Source organism: Salvelinus alpinus, chromosome 6 (assembly GCF_045679555.1).
Source record: "Salvelinus alpinus chromosome 6, SLU_Salpinus.1, whole genome shotgun sequence".
Classification (NCBI taxonomy): domain Eukaryota; kingdom Metazoa; phylum Chordata; class Actinopteri; order Salmoniformes; family Salmonidae; genus Salvelinus; species Salvelinus alpinus.
The window spans coordinates 94,126,952-94,145,583 of NC_092091.1; the positions used below are offsets into that span (position 1 = coordinate 94,126,952).

Genomic DNA, 18,632 nt, shown 5'->3' on the forward strand with positions numbered 1-18,632 from the left:
GTCATTGGCTGAATATACCTACTCCCCTAGACACCTGGGGAGTGTTGGTCAGAGTCCTGGTCATTGGCTGAATATACCTACTCCCCTAGACACCTGGGGAGTGTTGGTCAGAGACCTGGTCATTGGCTGAATATACCTACTCCCCTAGACACCTGGGGAGTGTTGGTCAGAGACCTGGTCATTGGCTGAATATACCTACTCCCCTAGACACCTGGGGAGTGTTGGTCAGAGACCTGGTCATTGGCTGAATATACCTACTCCCCTAGACACCTGGGGAGTGTTGGTCAGAGACCTGGTCATTGGCTGAATATCCCTACTCTCCTAGACACCTGGGGAGTGATGGTCAGAGACCTGGTCATTGGCTGAATATCTCCTAGACACCTGGGGAGTGTTGGTCAGAGACCGGGTCATTGGCTGAATATCTCCTAGACACCTGGGGAGTGTTGGTCAGAGACCGGGTCATTGGCTGAATATCTCCTAGACACCTGGGGAGTGTTGGTCAGAGACCTGGTCATTGGCTGAATATCTCCTAGACACCTGGGGAGTGTTGGTCAGAGACCTGGTCATTGGCTGAATATCCCTAGACACCTGGGGAGTGTTGGTCAGAGACCGGGTCATTGGCTGAATATCCCTAGACACCTGGGGAGTGTTGGTCAGAGACCTGGTCATTGGCTGAATATACCTACTCTCCTAGACACCTGGGGAGTGTTGGTCAGAGACCTGGTCATTGGCTGAATATACCTACTCTCCTAGACACCTGGGGAGTGTTGGTCAGAGACCTGGTCATTGGCTGAATATCCCTACTCTCCTAGACACCTGGGGAGTGTTGGTCAGAGACCTGGTCATTGGCTGAATATCCCTACTCTCCTAGACACCTGGGGAGTGTTGGTCAGAGACCTGGTCATTGGCTGAATATACCTACTCTCCTAGACACCTGGGGAGTGTTGGTCAGAGACCTGGTCATTGGCTGAATATCCCCTAGACACCTGGGGAGTGTTGGTCAGAGACCTGGTCATTGGCTGAATATCTCCTAGACACCTGGGGAGTGTTGGTCAGAGACCGGGTCATTGGCTGAATATCTCCTAGACACCTGGGGAGTGTTGGTCAGAGACCTGGTCATTGGCTGAATATCCCTAGACACCTGGGGAGTGTTGGTCAGAGACCTGGTCATTGGCTGAATATCCCTACTCTCCTAGACACCTGGGGAGTGTTGGTCAGAGACCTGGTCATTGGCTGAATATCTCCTAGACACCTGGGGAGTGTTGGTCAGAGACCTGGTCATTGGCTGAATATCCCTACTCTCCTAGACACCTGGGGAGTGTTGGTCAGAGACCTGGTCATTGGCTGAATATACCTACTCCCCTAGACACCTGGGGAGTGTTGGTCAGAGACCTGGTCATTGGCTGAATATCCCTACTCTCCTAGACACCTGGGGAGTGTTGGTCAGAGACCTGGTCATTGGCTGAATATCCCTACTCTCCTAGACACCTGGGGAGTGTTGGTCAGAGACCTGGTCATTGGCTGAATATACCTACTCTCCTAGACACCTGGGGAGTGTTGGTCAGAGACCTGGTCATTGGCTGAATATCCCCTAGACACCTGGGGAGTGTTGGTCAGAGACCTGGTCATTGGCTGAATATCTCCTAGACACCTGGGGAGTGTTGGTCAGAGACCGGGTCATTGGCTGAATATCTCCTAGACACCTGGGGAGTGTTGGTCAGAGACCTGGTCATTGGCTGAATATCCCTAGACACCTGGGGAGTGTTGGTCAGAGACCTGGTCATTGGCTGAATATCCCTACTCTCCTAGACACCTGGGGAGTGTTGGTCAGAGACCTGGTCATTGGCTGAATATCTCCTAGACACCTGGGGAGTGTTGGTCAGAGACCTGGTCATTGGCTGAATATCCCTACTCTCCTAGACACCTGGGGAGTGTTGGTCAGAGACCTGGTCATTGGCTGAATATACCTACTCCCCTAGACACCTGGGGAGTGTTGGTCAGAGACCTGGTCATTGGCTGAATATACCTACTCCCCTAGACACCTGGGGAGTGTTGGTCAGAGACCTGGTCATTGGCTGAATATACCTACTCCCCTAGACACCTGGGGAGTGTTGGTCAGAGACCTGGTCATTGGCTGAATATACCTACTCCCCTAGACACCTGGGGAGTGTTGGTCAGAGACCTGGTCATTGGCTGAATATACCTACTCCCCTAGACACCTGGGGAGTGTTGGTCAGAGACCTGGTCATTGGCTGAATATCCCTACTCTCCTAGACACCTGGGGAGTGTTGGTCAGAGACCTGGTCATTGGCTGAATATACCTACTCCCCTAGACACCTGGGGAGTGTTGGTCAGAGACCTGGTCATTGGCTGAATATCCCTACTCTCCTAGACACCTGGGGAGTGTTGGTCAGAGACCTGGTCATTGGCTGAATATACCTACTCCCCTAGACACCTGGGGAGTGTTGGTCAGAGACCTGGTTATTGGCTGAATATCCCTACTCTCCTAGACACCTGGGGAGTGTTGGTCAGAGACCTGGTCATTGGCTGAATATACCTATTCTCCTAGACACCTGGGGAGTGTTGGTCAGAGACCTGGTCATTGGCTGAATATCCCTACTCTCCTAGACACCTGGGGAGTGATGGTCAGAGACCTGGTCATTGGCTGAATATCTCCTAGACACCTGGGGAGTGTTGGTCAGAGACCGGGTCATTGGCTGAATATCTCCTAGACACCTGGGGAGTGTTGGTCAGAGACCGGGTCATTGGCTGAATATCTCCTAGACACCTGGGGAGTGTTGGTCAGAGACCTGGTCATTGGCTGAATATCTCCTAGACACCTGGGGAGTGTTGGTCAGAGACCTGGTCATTGGCTGAATATCCCTAGACACCTGGGGAGTGTTGGTCAGAGACCGGGTCATTGGCTGAATATCCCTAGACACCTGGGGAGTGTTGGTCAGAGACCTGGTCATTGGCTGAATATACCTACTCTCCTAGACACCTGGGGAGTGTTGGTCAGAGACCTGGTCATTGGCTGAATATACCTACTCTCCTAGACACCTGGGGAGTGTTGGTCAGAGACCTGGTCATTGGCTGAATATCCCTACTCTCCTAGACACCTGGGGAGTGTTGGTCAGAGACCTGGTCATTGACTGAATATCCCTACTCTCCTAGACACCTGGGGAGTGTTGGTCAGAGACCTGGTCATTGGCTGAATATACCTACTCTCCTAGACACCTGGGGAGTGTTGGTCAGAGACCTGGTTATTGGCTGAATATCCCTACTCTCCTAGACACCTGGGGAGTGTTGGTCAGAGACCTGGTCATTGGCTGAATATACCTACTCTCCTAGACACCTGGGGAGTGTTGGTCAGAGACCTGGTCATTGGCTGAATATCCCTACTCTCCTAGACACCTGGGGAGTGTTGGTCAGAGACCGGGTCATTGGCTGAATATCTCCTAGACACCTGGGGAGTGTTGGTCAGAGACCGGGTCATTGGCTGAATATCTCCTAGACACCTGGGGAGTGTTGGTCAGAGACCTGGTCATTGGCTGAATATCTCCTAGACACCTGGGGAGTGTTGGTCAGAGACCTGGTCATTGGCTGAATATCCCTAGACACCTGGGGAGTGTTGGTCAGAGACCGGGTCATTGGCTGAATATCCCTAGACACCTGGGGAGTGTTGGTCAGAGACCTGGTCATTGGCTGAATATACCTACTCTCCTAGACACCTGGGGAGTGTTGGTCAGAGACCTGGTCATTGGCTGAATATACCTACTCTCCTAGACACCTGGGGAGTGTTGGTCAGAGACCTGGTCATTGGCTGAATATCCCTACTCTCCTAGACACCTGGGGAGTGTTGGTCAGAGACCTGGTCATTGACTGAATATCCCTACTCTCCTAGACACCTGGGGAGTGTTGGTCAGAGACCTGGTCATTGGCTGAATATACCTACTCTCCTAGACACCTGGGGAATGTTGGTCAGAGACCTGGTCATTGGCTGAATATCCCCTAGACACCTGGGGAGTGTTGGTCAGAGACCTGGTCATTGGCTGAATATCTCCTAGACACCTGGGGAGTGTTGGTCAGAGACCGGGTCATTGGCTGAATATCTCCTAGACACCTGGGGAGTGTTGGTCAGAGACCTGGTCATTGGCTGAATATCCCTAGACACCTGGGGAGTGTTGGTCAGAGACCTGGTCATTGGCTGAATATCCCCTAGACACCTGGGGAGTGTTGGTCAGAGACCTGGTCATTGGCTGAATATCTCCTAGACACCTGGGGAGTGTTGGTCAGAGACCTGGTCATTGGCTGAATATCTCCTAGACACCTGGGGAGTGTTGGTCAGAGACCTGGTCATTGGCTGAATATCCCTACTCTCCTAGACACCTGGGGAGTGTTGGTCAGAGACCTGGTCATTGGCTGAATATACCTACTCCCCTAGACACCTGGGGAGTGTTGGTCAGAGACCTGGTCATTGGCTGAATATCCCTACTCTCCTAGACACCTGGGGAGTGTTGGTCAGAGACCTGGTCATTGGCTGAATATACCTACTCTCCTAGACACCTGGGGAGTGTTGGTCAGAGACCTGGTCATTGGCTGAATATCCCTACTCTCCTAGACACCTGGGGAGTGTTGGTCAGAGACCTGGTCATTGGCTGAATATCCCTACTCTCCTAGACACCTGGGGAGTGTTGGTCAGAGACCTGGTCATTGGCTGAATATCCCTACTCTCCTAGACACCTGGGGAGTGTTGGTCAGAGACCTGGTCATTGGCTGAATATACCTACTCTCCTAGACACCTGGGGAGTGTTGGTCAGAGACCTGGTCATTGGCTGAATATCTCCTAGACACCTGGGGAGTGTTGGTCAGAGACCTGGTCATTGGCTGAATATCCCTACTCTCCTAGACACCTGGGGAGTGTTGGTCAGAGACCTGGTCATTGGCTGAATATACCTACTCCCCTAGACACCTGGGGAGTGTTGGTCAGAGACCTGGTCATTGGCTGAATATACCTACTCCCCTAGACACCTGGGGAGTGTTGGTCAGAGACCTGGTCATTGGCTGAATATACCTACTCCCCTAGACACCTGGGGAGTGTTGGTCAGAGACCTGGTCATTGGCTGAATATACCTACTCCCCTAGACACCTGGGGAGTGTTGGTCAGAGACCTGGTCATTGGCTGAATATACCTACTCCCCTAGACACCTGGGGAGTGTTGGTCAGAGACCTGGTCATTGGCTGAATATCCCTACTCTCCTAGACACCTGGGGAGTGATGGTCAGAGACCTGGTCATTGGCTGAATATACCTACTCTCCTAGACACCTGGGGAGTGTTGGTCAGAGACCTGGTCATTGGCTGAATATCCCTACTCTCCTAGACACCTGGGGAGTGATGGTCAGAGACCTGGTCATTGGCTGAATATCCCTACTCTCCTAGACACCTGGGGAGTGATGGTCAGAGACCTGGTCATTGGCTGAATATCTCCTAGACACCTGGGGAGTGTTGGTCAGAGACCGGGTCATTGGCTGAATATCTCCTAGACACCTGGGGAGTGTTGGTCAGAGACCGGGTCATTGGCTGAATATCTCCTAGACACCTGGGGAGTGTTGGTCAGAGACCTGGTCATTGGCTGAATATCTCCTAGACACCTGGGGAGTGTTGGTCAGAGACCTGGTCATTGGCTGAATATCCCTAGACACCTGGGGAGTGTTGGTCAGAGACCGGGTCATTGGCTGAATATCCCTAGACACCTGGGGAGTGTTGGTCAGAGACCTGGTCATTGGCTGAATATACCTACTCTCCTAGACACCTGGGGAGTGTTGGTCAGAGACCTGGTCATTGGCTGAATATACCTACTCTCCTAGACACCTGGGGAGTGTTGGTCAGAGACCTGGTCATTGGCTGAATATCCCTACTCTCCTAGACACCTGGGGAGTGTTGGTCAGAGACCTGGTCATTGGCTGAATATCCCTACTCTCCTAGACACCTGGGGAGTGTTGGTCAGAGACCTGGTCATTGGCTGAATATACCTACTCTCCTAGACACCTGGGGAGTGTTGGTCAGAGACCTGGTCATTGGCTGAATATCCCCTAGACACCTGGGGAGTGTTGGTCAGAGACCTGGTCATTGGCTGAATATCTCCTAGACACCTGGGGAGTGTTGGTCAGAGACCGGGTCATTGGCTGAATATCTCCTAGACACCTGGGGAGTGTTGGTCAGAGACCTGGTCATTGGCTGAATATCCCTAGACACCTGGGGAGTGTTGGTCAGAGACCTGGTCATTGGCTGAATATCCCTACTCTCCTAGACACCTGGGGAGTGTTGGTCAGAGACCTGGTCATTGGCTGAATATCTCCTAGACACCTGGGGAGTGTTGGTCAGAGACCTGGTCATTGGCTGAATATCCCTACTCTCCTAGACACCTGGGGAGTGTTGGTCAGAGACCTGGTCATTGGCTGAATATACCTACTCCCCTAGACACCTGGGGAGTGTTGGTCAGAGACCTGGTCATTGGCTGAATATCCCTACTCTCCTAGACACCTGGGGAGTGTTGGTCAGAGACCTGGTCATTGGCTGAATATCCCTACTCTCCTAGACACCTGGGGAGTGTTGGTCAGAGACCTGGTCATTGGCTGAATATACCTACTCTCCTAGACACCTGGGGAGTGTTGGTCAGAGACCTGGTCATTGGCTGAATATCCCCTAGACACCTGGGGAGTGTTGGTCAGAGACCTGGTCATTGGCTGAATATCTCCTAGACACCTGGGGAGTGTTGGTCAGAGACCGGGTCATTGGCTGAATATCTCCTAGACACCTGGGGAGTGTTGGTCAGAGACCTGGTCATTGGCTGAATATCCCTAGACACCTGGGGAGTGTTGGTCAGAGACCTGGTCATTGGCTGAATATCCCTACTCTCCTAGACACCTGGGGAGTGTTGGTCAGAGACCTGGTCATTGGCTGAATATCTCCTAGACACCTGGGGAGTGTTGGTCAGAGACCTGGTCATTGGCTGAATATCCCTACTCTCCTAGACACCTGGGGAGTGTTGGTCAGAGACCTGGTCATTGGCTGAATATACCTACTCCCCTAGACACCTGGGGAGTGTTGGTCAGAGACCTGGTCATTGGCTGAATATACCTACTCCCCTAGACACCTGGGGAGTGTTGGTCAGAGACCTGGTCATTGGCTGAATATACCTACTCCCCTAGACACCTGGGGAGTGTTGGTCAGAGACCTGGTCATTGGCTGAATATACCTACTCCCCTAGACACCTGGGGAGTGTTGGTCAGAGACCTGGTCATTGGCTGAATATACCTACTCCCCTAGACACCTGGGGAGTGTTGGTCAGAGACCTGGTCATTGGCTGAATATACCTACTCCCCTAGACACCTGGGGAGTGTTGGTCAGAGACCTGGTCATTGGCTGAATATCCCTACTCTCCTAGACACCTGGGGAGTGTTGGTCAGAGACCTGGTCATTGGCTGAATATACCTACTCCCCTAGACACCTGGGGAGTGTTGGTCAGAGACCTGGTCATTGGCTGAATATCCCTACTCTCCTAGACACCTGGGGAGTGTTGGTCAGAGACCTGGTCATTGGCTGAATATACCTACTCCCCTAGACAAGTATCTCTGGTCTCTGACCAAAGACAGCTGTGAAGAAACCTCGAACTAACGTGGATTGCCTTTTCACCTGTTTCCTTTAAATAACCCAAAAGTTGCTAACGCTTCGAACACACCGACAGTGTCATTACATTTTACAAACTTACCAATTGAAACTGCTGCGTTTTTTATTTATCAAACGTATGCGTCAAACTGTGTGCTGTACACGGCTAAACAGAAATGGTTGCAGAAAGTGAATGTTGAATTTTTGTTGCACACATATCCGGAATTAACGCGTCAGTTTTTGGCGTGCGTGCGTTGTGAAGAGCATGGCGATTGGAACGTCCGGGTTGTGGGTTCGAATCCCAATGGGGGACCAATAATGAACTACTGTAAGTCACTCTGGATAAGAGCGTCTGATTTAAATTATGTAAATGTTTGTGTGAGAGAGAAAGATCAAGAATCTGATAACTTTTTTAGCGTACTCTGCACTTGTTTAGAGATACGAGCGAGAAAAAGAGAGCGCGAGACAGCGGTCGTCCTGCGTTCTATTTATACATCCCTTTCAGGGGAGTGGCCTTCCACACTGACAGAATATCGTTTATGTGTGTGTGTGTGTGTGTGTGTGAGAGAGAGAGAGAGACTGTCACCAAACATCGACTGAGTTTGTTAGGCTTACTGCACGGACCACACACACTCTCTCCACAACGTCCGCATCGGCCCCGCACGTAACCTACATCGAGCTAGTCAAGTGCCGCGTCCGGGAAAAAGGTGAGACGGCACCGTGTATGGCTCCGGGAAAGTGTCGGTTCGTTACAGAGATCATTGTGGAAGTCTGGAAGATGTTGATATAAGGACCTCTTCATCTGATATGATCTTTATTTTACCCACGTCGGAACTTATTAATAAGGTACGACACGGTGCGTACATTTATCCCGATCGTGCGTAAAATGATATTGTTGATTCGTTTTGCCTCTTGTAGCCTTCCGCTTGCGTTTATTGATGTCTGTTTGTATACCGTTAGAAGGTCATGTTTATTTTTGTATTTCATTGTTTATCTGATAAGTAGGTAGCATCATTTCATAGAACATTTGGTAAATTCACTTCTTCGTGCTAAGATTGCGGTTTGTACATCCGCGCCTCATCTCTCTTTTTAACAAACCATTTTGCAGTATTAATACAACGCTTATTCCATCCGTATGGCTTGAAACAATGAAACCATAAAATGAGTATAGTTGGAACAGTCAGTTGACATTTAGCCAGAGAACTATTCTCGACTAGCCCCCCCACCTGCACGTCTGGGGTGTGCGTCCCGAATGGCTCCACTATGGTCTCTGGTCAAAAGTAGTTCACTAGATAGGGAGTAGGGCGCCATTTGCGACGTAACCTTGGTGTTGCTGTAGAACAAGGTTGAACTTGAGGGAGAGCTCCTCCAAGGAGTCCAAATGACACATTGTTTCCTTTGCGCAGCTGAGCAAGACACACACACAGCTTGGTGTATTATTGGGGCGGCAGGGTAGCTTAGTGGTTAGAGCGTTGGGCTAGTAACCGAAAGGTTGCAAATGTGTGTAGAAGTTGTAGAAGTTGGTAGTGAAGTAGGCCTTGTCCCTGTGTAGAAGTTGGTAGTGAAGTAGGCCTTGTCCCTGTGTAGAAGTTGGTAGTGTAGTAGGCCTTGTCCCAGTGTAGAAGTTGGTAGTGTAGTAGGCCTTGTCCCTGTGTAGAAGTTGGTAGTGTAGTAGGTCTTGTCCCTGTGTAGAAGTTGGTAGTGAAGTAGGCCTTGTCCCCGTGTAGAAGTTGGTAGTGAAGTAGGCCTTGTCCCCGTGTAGAAGTTGGTAGTGAAGTAGGCCTTGTCCCCGTGTAGAAGTTGGTAGTGTAGTAGGCCTTGTCCCCGTGTAGAAGTTGGTAGTGTAGTAGGCCTTGTCCCCGTGTAGAAGTTGGTAGTGTAGTAGGCCTTGTCCCCGTGTAGAAGTTGGTAGTGTAGTAGGCCTTGTCCCCGTGTAGAAGTTGGTAGTGTAGTAGGCCTTGTCCCTGTGTAGAAGTTGGTAGTGTAGTAGACCTTGTAGAAGTTGGTAGTGTAGTAGGCCTTGTCCCTGTGTATAAGTTGGTAGTGTAGTAGGCCTTGTCCCTGTGTAGAAGTTGGTAGTGTAGTAGGCCTTGTCCCTGTGTAGAAGTTGGTAGTGTAGTAGGCCTTGTCCCTGTGTAGAAGTTGGTAGAGAAGTAGGCCTTGTCCCTGTGTAGAAGTTGGTAGTGTAGTAGTCCTTGTCCCTGTGTAGAAGTTGGTAGTGTAGTAGGCCTTGTCCCTGTGTAGAAGTTGGTAGTGAAGTAGGCCTTGTAGAAGTTGGTAGTGAAGTAGGCCTTGTCCCTGTGTAGAAGTTGGTAGTGAAGTAGGCCTTGTCCCTGTGTAGAAGTTGGTAGTGTAGTAGGCCTTGTCCCTGTGTAGAAGTTGGTAGTGTAGTAGGCCTTGTACCTGTGTAGAGGTTGGTAGTGAAGTAGGCCTTGTCCCCGTGTAGAAGTTGGTAGTGAAGTAGGCCTTGTCCCCGTGTAGAAGTTGGTATTGTAGTAGGCCTTGTCCCTGTGTAGAAGTTGGTAGTGTAGTAGGCCTTGTCCCTGTGTAGAAGTTTGTAGTGAAGTAGGCCTTGTCCCTGTGTAGAAGTTGGTAGTGTAGTAGGCCTTGTAGAAGTTGGTAGTGTAGTAGGCCTTGTACCTGTGTAGAAGTTGTTAGTGTAGTAGGCCTTGTCCCTGTGTAGAAGTTGGTAGTGTAGTAGGCCTTGTCCCTGTGTAGAAGTTGGTAGTGAAGTAGGCCTTGTCCCTGTGTAGAAGTTGGTGGTGTAGTAGGCCTTGTAGAAGTTGGTAGTGTAGTAGGCCTTGTACCTGTGTAGAAGTTGGTAGTGAAGTAGGCCTTGTCCTTGTGTAGAAGTTGGTAGTGTAGTAGGCCTTGTCCCCATGTAGAAGTTGGTAGTGTAGTAGTCCTTGTCCCTGTGTAGAAGTTGGTAATGTAGTAGGCCTTGTAGAAGTTGGTAGTGTAGTAGGCCTTGTCCCTGTGTAGAAGTTGGTATTGTAGTAGGCCTTGTCCCTGTGTAGAAGTTGGTAGTGTAGTAGGCCTTGTCCCTGTGTAGAAGTTTGTAGTGAAGTAGGCCTTGTCCCTGTGTAGAAGTTGGTAGTGTAGTAGGCCTTGTAGAAGTTGGTAGTGTAGTAGGCCTTGTACCTGTGTAGAAGTTGGTAGTGTAGTAGGCCTTGTCCCTGTGTAGAAGTTGGTAGTGTAGTAGGCCTTGTCCCTGTGTAGAAGTTGGTAGTGAAGTAGGCCTTGTCCCTGTGTAGAAGTTGGTGGTGTAGTAGGCCTTGTAGAAGTTGGTAGTGTAGTAGGCCTTGTACCTGTGTAGAAGTTGGTAGTGAAGTAGGCCTTGTCCTTGTGTAGAAGTTGGTAGTGTAGTAGGCCTTGTCCCCATGTAGAAGTTGGTAGTGTAGTAGTCCTTGTCCCTGTGTAGAAGTTGGTAATGTAGTAGGCCTTGTAGAAGTTGGTAGTGTAGTAGGCCTTGTCCCTGTGTAGAAGTTGGTAGTGTAGTAGGCCTTGTCCCTGTGTAGAAGTTGGTAGTGTAGTAGGCCTTGTCCCTGTGTAGAAGTTGGTAGTGTAGTAGGCCTTGTCCCTGTGTAGAAGTTGCTAGTGTAGTAGGCCTTGTCCCTGTGTAGAAGTTGCTAGTGTAGTAGGCCTTGTCCCTGTGTAGAAGTTGGTAGTGTAGTAGGCCTTGTCCCCGTGTAGAAGTTGGTAGTGTAGTAGACCTTGTCCCCGTGTAGAAGTTGGGAGTGAAGTAGGTCTTGTCCCCGTGTAGAAGTTGGTAGTGTAGTAGGCCTTGTCCCTGTGTAGAAGTTGGTAGTGTAGTAGGCCTTGTCCCTGTGTAGAAGTTGGTAGTGAAGTAGGCCTTGTCCATCTTACTGGTGATATGTTGGCAGGGCAGTAGGCCTATCTTACTGGTGATATGTTGGCAGGGCAGTAGGCCTATCTTACTGGTGATATGTTGGCAGGGCAGTAGGTCTACCTTACTGGTGATATGTTGGCAGGGCAGTAGGCCTATCTTACTGGTGATATGTTGGCAGGGCAGTAGGCCTACCTTACTGGTGATATGAAACGTTTTCAACTGTCAGTTGTTTGTGTCACTGACTGTAACTCATTCCCAGTTGTAATCAGACAGCTAGTTTGACCTACAGTACGGCTGGCAGCCGGGATGTGTGTCATGGGGATTTATGTGTGTTGACTGACCGTCAGTGTGTGAAGGCTACGCAGGTCACACACACACGCCAAACCAAGAGTTGGTGTGTGTGCCCACCAAAATAATGGAAACGTAATGTAAATACCAAAATAATGGAAACAACAATAATGGAAACAACAATAATGGAAACACCAAAATAATGGAAAAACCAACATAATGAAAACACCAAAATAAAGGAAACACCAACATAATGAAAACACCAAAATAAAAGAAACACCAACATAATGTAAACATCAAAATAATGAAAACACCAACATAATGTAAACACCAAAATAATGTAAACACCAACATAAAGGAAACACCAACATAATGTAAATATCAAAATAATGAAAACACCAACATAATGTAAACACCAAAATAATGAAAACACCAAAATAATGTAAACACCAACATAAAGGAAACACCAACATAATGTAAATATCAAAATAATGAAAACACCAACATAATGTAAACACCAAAATAATGTAAACACCAAAATAATGTAAACACCAACATAAAGGAAACACCAACATAATGTAAATATCAAAATAATGAAAACACCAACATAATGTAAACACCAAAATAATGAAAACACTAAAATAATGAAAACACCAAAATAATGTAAACACCAACATATAGTGTGTTAACAGGGCGTTGGGTCACCAACAACCAGAACAGCTCCAATGCACCTCGACATGGATTCTAGAAGTGTCTGGAACTCTATTGGAAGGATGTGACCTCATTCTTCCACCAGAAAAATTCCATGTTTTTGGTGAAGACGCTGCCTCAGGCGCCGCTCCAGAATCTCCCATAAGTATTCAGTTGGGTGGAGAACTGGTGACTGACTGACACACACACACACACACACACACACACACACACACACACACACACACACACACACACACACACACCCTTTAAGCCCTCCTTTGAGGGCCCTTTAAATCAAAGCCACTGAGACCTCTTCTTCCAGCCATGGTAGCCTAAATAATGGACGACTAGGAATTTTAATACATGACCCCCTAAGCATGATGGGATGTTATTTGCTTAATGAACTCAGCAACCACACCCTGTGTGGAAACACCTGCTTTCAATATACTTTTGTATCCCCTCATTTAGTCAAGTGTTTCCTTTACTCTGGCAGTTACCTGTAGGTCAGGCCTCATGTAGCTGTGGGAAATGTAAACCCCAAATAGAAACAGACAGGTGTTGAAATCCAGAGATAGACACTAGCTACCACCCCTAACCCCCACAAGAGTTACTACACTACTGTCCTAATCACAAAATAACACACAGGCTGCAGTACAGACGTACTTCAGAAACTCTGTGTAATGTTATGGTTGTCCCAGTCTTCAGTAACTCTGTTGTGGTTGTCCCAGTCTTCAGTAACTCTGTTGTGGTTGTCCCAGTCTTCAGTAACTCTGTGTAGTCTTTTTGTTGTCCCAGTCTTAATTAACTCTGTGTAGTCTTTTTGTTGTCCCAGTCTTCATTAACTCTGTGTAGTTTTTTTGTTGTCCCAGTCTTCATTAACTCTATGTAACATTGCGGTTGTTCTAGTCTTCAGTAACTCTGCACAATGTTGTGGTTGTCCCAGTTTTCAGTAACTCTGTGCAATGTTGTGGTTGTCCCAGCAGATATAGACCAGAGGACTTCCAAGGAGACAGACAGCCATGGAGGGACTCTACTTTGACGTCAAGCCCTGTGACCAACACCCCAGCATTCCTCCCCCTCCCTCCCCCCTTCCCCTCACCCCAAACACCGCCCCTCCCCTCCCTTCTCCTTTAGCCCCCTCCCCCCTTATTCTCCCCCATAACAGAACCTCTTTCTCAGCCCTCATCCCCTCCCCCTTGGCCTCCTCCCCCCTCACCCCCAACACCCATCCTCACCCAGCCCTCACCCCCTTGTCATCCTCCCCCCTCACCCTCAACACCCATCCTCACCCAGCCCTCACCCCCTCCCGCCTTAACCTCACCCCTAACAGATGGTCCTACACAACCCTCACCTCTACACCCTCCCCCCTCCACCTCACCCCTCTCGGAAGAAACACTGCTCCCGCAGAGGAAGAGGAGGGAAAGGAGGAAGAGGTTCGATACAGACTGACTCTGGTTGGCTGTCTCCCGGTCCATCCCCTCACCACCATGGCCATGCTGCCCTGGGTCGTGGCTGAGATCGGGAGGCCTCGGCCTGGGGAGAGAGAAAAGGCTGTAGGGGGTCGGCCGCCTGGAAGTCCTGCAAGTAGAGACACACACACCGGAACCGGACACACACGCACCGGAACCAGACACACACGCACCGGAACCGGACACACACACACCGGAAGTGGACTTTCGGAAGTGGAGAGCGTTTCCTCACGACGACACGAGACGGTGTGTCTGTGTGTGTCCGCCTCGTGGGTGCGGTGTGTGTGGACGGAGGAGGAGGTGGAGAGGGACAGGCGACCGTGGGACCCCCTCACACACACTCACACAGTGTTGTTTGAGTGCCGGCCGCACCGCCTCACCAAGCTACTCCACAACAGCAGGGAACCGCGTAGCTTTGGTTGTCTGGTTCGAGACACACATCTCTGTTACTGCTACGTCTTCCAATGCCAGGACTGCACCAAGGTACGCTGTGTGTGTGTGTGTGTGTGTGTGTGTGTGTGTGTGTGTGTGTGTGTGTGTGTGTGTGTGTGTGTGTGTGTGTGTGAGTTGAGAAGTGTTTGTATTAGAAAATCAGCAACGTGACACAGAACACTCACACATTAGAAGTTCAAAGTTCAGGAAAATGGACAGCTCAGATTACACACAGAGAGAGGGGGAGGGGGAGGGAGGAGGAGAGAGGGAGGGAGAGGGGGAGAGGGGGAAAGAGGGGGAGAGGGAGGCAGAGGGGGAGAGGGGAGGATAGGGGGAGAGAGGGAGGGAGGGAGAGGGGGAGGAAGAGGGAGAGGGGGAGGAAGAGGGAGAGGGGGAGAGGGAGGCAGAGTGTGTGTAATTGTAGAAAACAGCAAAGTGAGATAGTAAGTAGTGAATAACACCAGGGTGTTTCTCCCTCTGAAAGTCTGTTTCAACAAGGTGTGTGTGTGTGTGTGTGTGTGTGTGTGTGTGTGTGTGTGTGTGTGTGTGTGTGTGTGTGTGTGTGTGTGTGTGTGTGTGTGTGTGTGTGTGTGTGTGTGTGTGTGTGTGTGACCGACTGCTTCAGTATTTGTTATGATATGCGGCAGTGTGACATTAGAAACAGTATCACGGTAACCTGACAGAACGCTTCAACACACACACACTTCTCGTAGAACGTTCATCAAACAGGATGTAGATCAGGGTACCACGGAGACCACTTCCTGTGGCAGGGTGTATGTCTGTGTGTGTGCTGACCAATTCTTGGCGCTCTCTCGTCTCTCTCTGTCACTCACTCACACTCTCATCTCTCTCTGTCTCTCACTCTCTCTCTCTCTCTCTCACCTCTCTCTGTCTCTCACTCTCTCTCCCGTCTCTCTCTGTCTCTCACTCACACTCTCGTCTCTCTCTGTCTCTCTCTCTCTCTGTCTCGCTCTCTCGTCTCTCTCTGTCTCTCACTCACTCACTCACTCGCTCTCCTCTCTCTCTCTCTCTCTCTCTCTCTCGTCTCTCTCTGTCTCTCACTCACACCTCTCTCTGTCTCTCTCTCTCCTCCCTCCACCCGTGCCCTTCATTCATTGGTGGTGATGTCACTGTGGCCTAGCCACCTGTTGTTCTGACACACACACGGCTTAGCATGGTGGTTGTGTGAAAGAGAGAGGAATTAGAGGGTGTGAGAGAGACAGAGACCGAGGGAGAGACAGAGAGCAACAGAGGGAGACCGAGAGCAACAGAGGGAGACCGAGAGCGACAGAGGGAGACAGAGAGCGACAGAGGGAGACAGAGAGCGACAGAGGGAGACCGAGAGCGACAAAGGGAGACCGAGAGCGACAGAGGGAGACCGAGAGCAACAGAGAGCAACAGAGGGAGACCGAGAGCGACAAAGGGAGACCGAGAGCAACAGAGAGCAACAGAGGGAGACAGATGGCGACAGAGGGAGACAGATGGCGACAGAGGGAGACAGATGGCGACAGAGGGAGACAGATGGCGACAGAGGGAGACAGATGGCGACAGAGGGAGACAGATGGCGACAGAGGGAGACAGACACAGACAGACAGAGACAGACACAGACAGACAGAGGGAGACAGACTCACCAGGTGAATCCAGGTGAAAAACTATGATCCCTTATTAATATCACCTGTTAAATCCACTTCAATCAGTGTAGAAGAAGGGGAGGAGACGGGTTAAAGAAGGATTTTTAAGTCTTGAGACAATTGAGACATGGATTGTGTGTATGCCATTGAGGATGAATGGGCATAGACAAACGGGGTTTGGTAGGAGGTGTCAGGAGCACCGGATTGTGTCATGAACTGCAACGCTGCTGGGATTTCCACACTCAACAGTTTCCTGTGTGTATCTAGAATGGTACACCACCCAGAGGACATCCAGCCAACTTTGACACAACTGTGGGAAGCGTTGGAGTCAACATGAGCCAGCATCCCCTGTGGAACGCTTTCGACACCTTGTAGAGTCCCTGCCCCGGCGAATTGAGGCTGTTCTGAGGGCAAACCAGGGTTACCACACTGTACACATCTGAGGTTCTAGAAGCTTCCATTGAGCAACACTCTCTGGGCTCTATTGTAGAAGTAACTCTCCAACCATGTGATGTAAACACCATAACAATTTATGATCAATAACATCGAAGGCTGCAGTGAAATCCTCACAATAACAGCTCCAGCTAGGATCTTATTATCCGTTTATTTTAACCAATCATCGGACTCAGTACACGTCTCTATATGCACGCTGAAAGTCAGTAGGTAACTTGTTCTCAGACAAAAAATAGCCTTGTATTTGGTCAAACACAATTCTCTCCGTCAGTTTACTAAGAGCAGGTAGCAAACTGATTAGAGCCAGAAAAGGGTGCTTTGCTATTTTTAGGTCTGCTACCATTCTCAATAGTTTACCATCGAGGTTGTCTATACCTGGTGGTAATACAGTCTGCTACCATTCTCAATAGTTTACCATCTAGGTTGTCTATACCTGGTGGTAATACAGTCTGCTACCATTCTCAATAGTTTACCATCTAGGTTGTCTATACCTGGTGGTAATACAGTCTGCTACCATTCTCAATAGTTTACCATCTTGGTTGTCTATACATGGTGGTAATACAGTCTGCTACCATTCTCAATAGTTTCCCATCTAGGTTGTCTATACCTGGAGGTAATACAGTCTGCTACCATTCTCAATAGTTTCCCATCTAGGTTGTCTATACCTGGTGGTAATACAGTCTGCTACCATTCTCAATAGTTTACCATCTAGGTTGTCTATACCTGGTGGTAATACAGTCTGCTACCATTCTCAATAGTTTACCATCTAGGTTGTCTATACCTGGTGGTAATACAGTCTGCTACCATTCTCAATAGTGTCCCATCTAGGTTGTCTATACCTGGTGGTAATACAGTCTGCTACCATTCTCAATAGTTTAGCATCTAGGTTGTCTATACCTGGAGGTAATACAGTCTGCTACCATTCTCAATAGTTTACCATCTAGGTTGTCTATACCTGGTGGCTTTTCCTTATTGATGGATAACAATAGTTTTCCCACCTCGTCCACACAAACTCGACCACATTCAAAACAGCGATCCTTCTCTTTTATTATTAGATATTCAATACACAAATATTTTGGTTCACTGTTCAATGTTGTCATTAAACTTCTGTTTGTCCACTTTACCGGTGAAATAGTCACTGAAGTGTATGCAAATAGACTTGTAGAATGAGAGCGAGGGATGGCAGAGAGCACTTTTTAATTGTTAATTTGTGATTGCCAAAGCAAGTGAAAACGCTTGTTTTTCCATGCCAATAAAGCCCCCTTTTTGAAATGAGAGACAGAGATTCCATTACATTTTGTGCCACCGGGTGGCGTCGTTAAACACTTTCAAAGCGATTCGTGTTTTAATAAAAGTTAATTCCTGAAAGTTGTTTTAATTTCCTCTTCTTGAGAGGTCAGACTCTCAGTTCCATCATGATTTTGAAAGTAGCCTATTCCCGAACTACTTTAGTAGCCAAGTCTATTCCACAATTTCATACTGTGTGTTTTTATTGGTGTGTATAAATTCAAATTACAAGTCAGTGATTTACAGAAAAACAGTCAGTCAGTTACTCATCAAACCTTGTCTTCAGAGAAGGTGGCATGTAGCTACTCAATCTTGAAGATACTCGCTTGGATCAATAGTACGTCCCATCCATGGGATTTAGTGTCTTCAACTTCTCTCGCAGTTTCTCGCTTTGACACTTTGTTTATCTTCCTTCCGGATAGTTAGAAGGATAGAGATCAATCTGCTTCCCTTAAAGAAAATGCAATGTGTATCAAAAAAAAACTAACTTACAATCTGAATTCGTTCATATCTGAACAAGTCTTTTGACCGTTCACGGGGGGGTCATAGACAAAGTATCGTTCCCGGTCTCCAAACGTCATTGTCGCATTTGACAGCTTGGGACGGAGGACCGGTGGGTCAGAAACAGCGGTTCATTTAACGGGAGGGACGCTTCGACCGAAGGAAGAGGAAGAAAGTCCACTTTTGTTCCGTTCAAAACCAACTGAGGAAAAACAACCGTTGCCCTGTAACGTTAGCTAGTTGTTAGCTAGCTACCGTAGCTCAATCTCCGGATAAAAGTTTTATGGCGGATGGGATGAAAGCACGACTACAAAGATTCAATTTATTCAATGTCAAGACAGAGACAAAAGCTGTAAGTT

The 18,632-nt window shown here is 48.8% G+C and overlaps 1 protein-coding gene across 1 annotated transcript in view; it reads left to right on the forward strand.

Moving 5' to 3' along the window:
- Positions 1 to 8,253: 8,253 nt before the first annotated feature.
- The window catches only part of tbc1d1 (TBC1 (tre-2/USP6, BUB2, cdc16) domain family, member 1), a gene marked incomplete in the record, with an annotated part of 182,307 nt that continues 171,928 nt past the window's right edge, over positions 8,254 to 18,632 (forward strand). The window contains 2 exon segments of the mRNA XM_071408381.1: positions 8,254 to 8,525; positions 13,484 to 14,452. Coding sequence (XP_071264482.1) covers positions 13,520 to 14,452 — 933 coding nt within the window.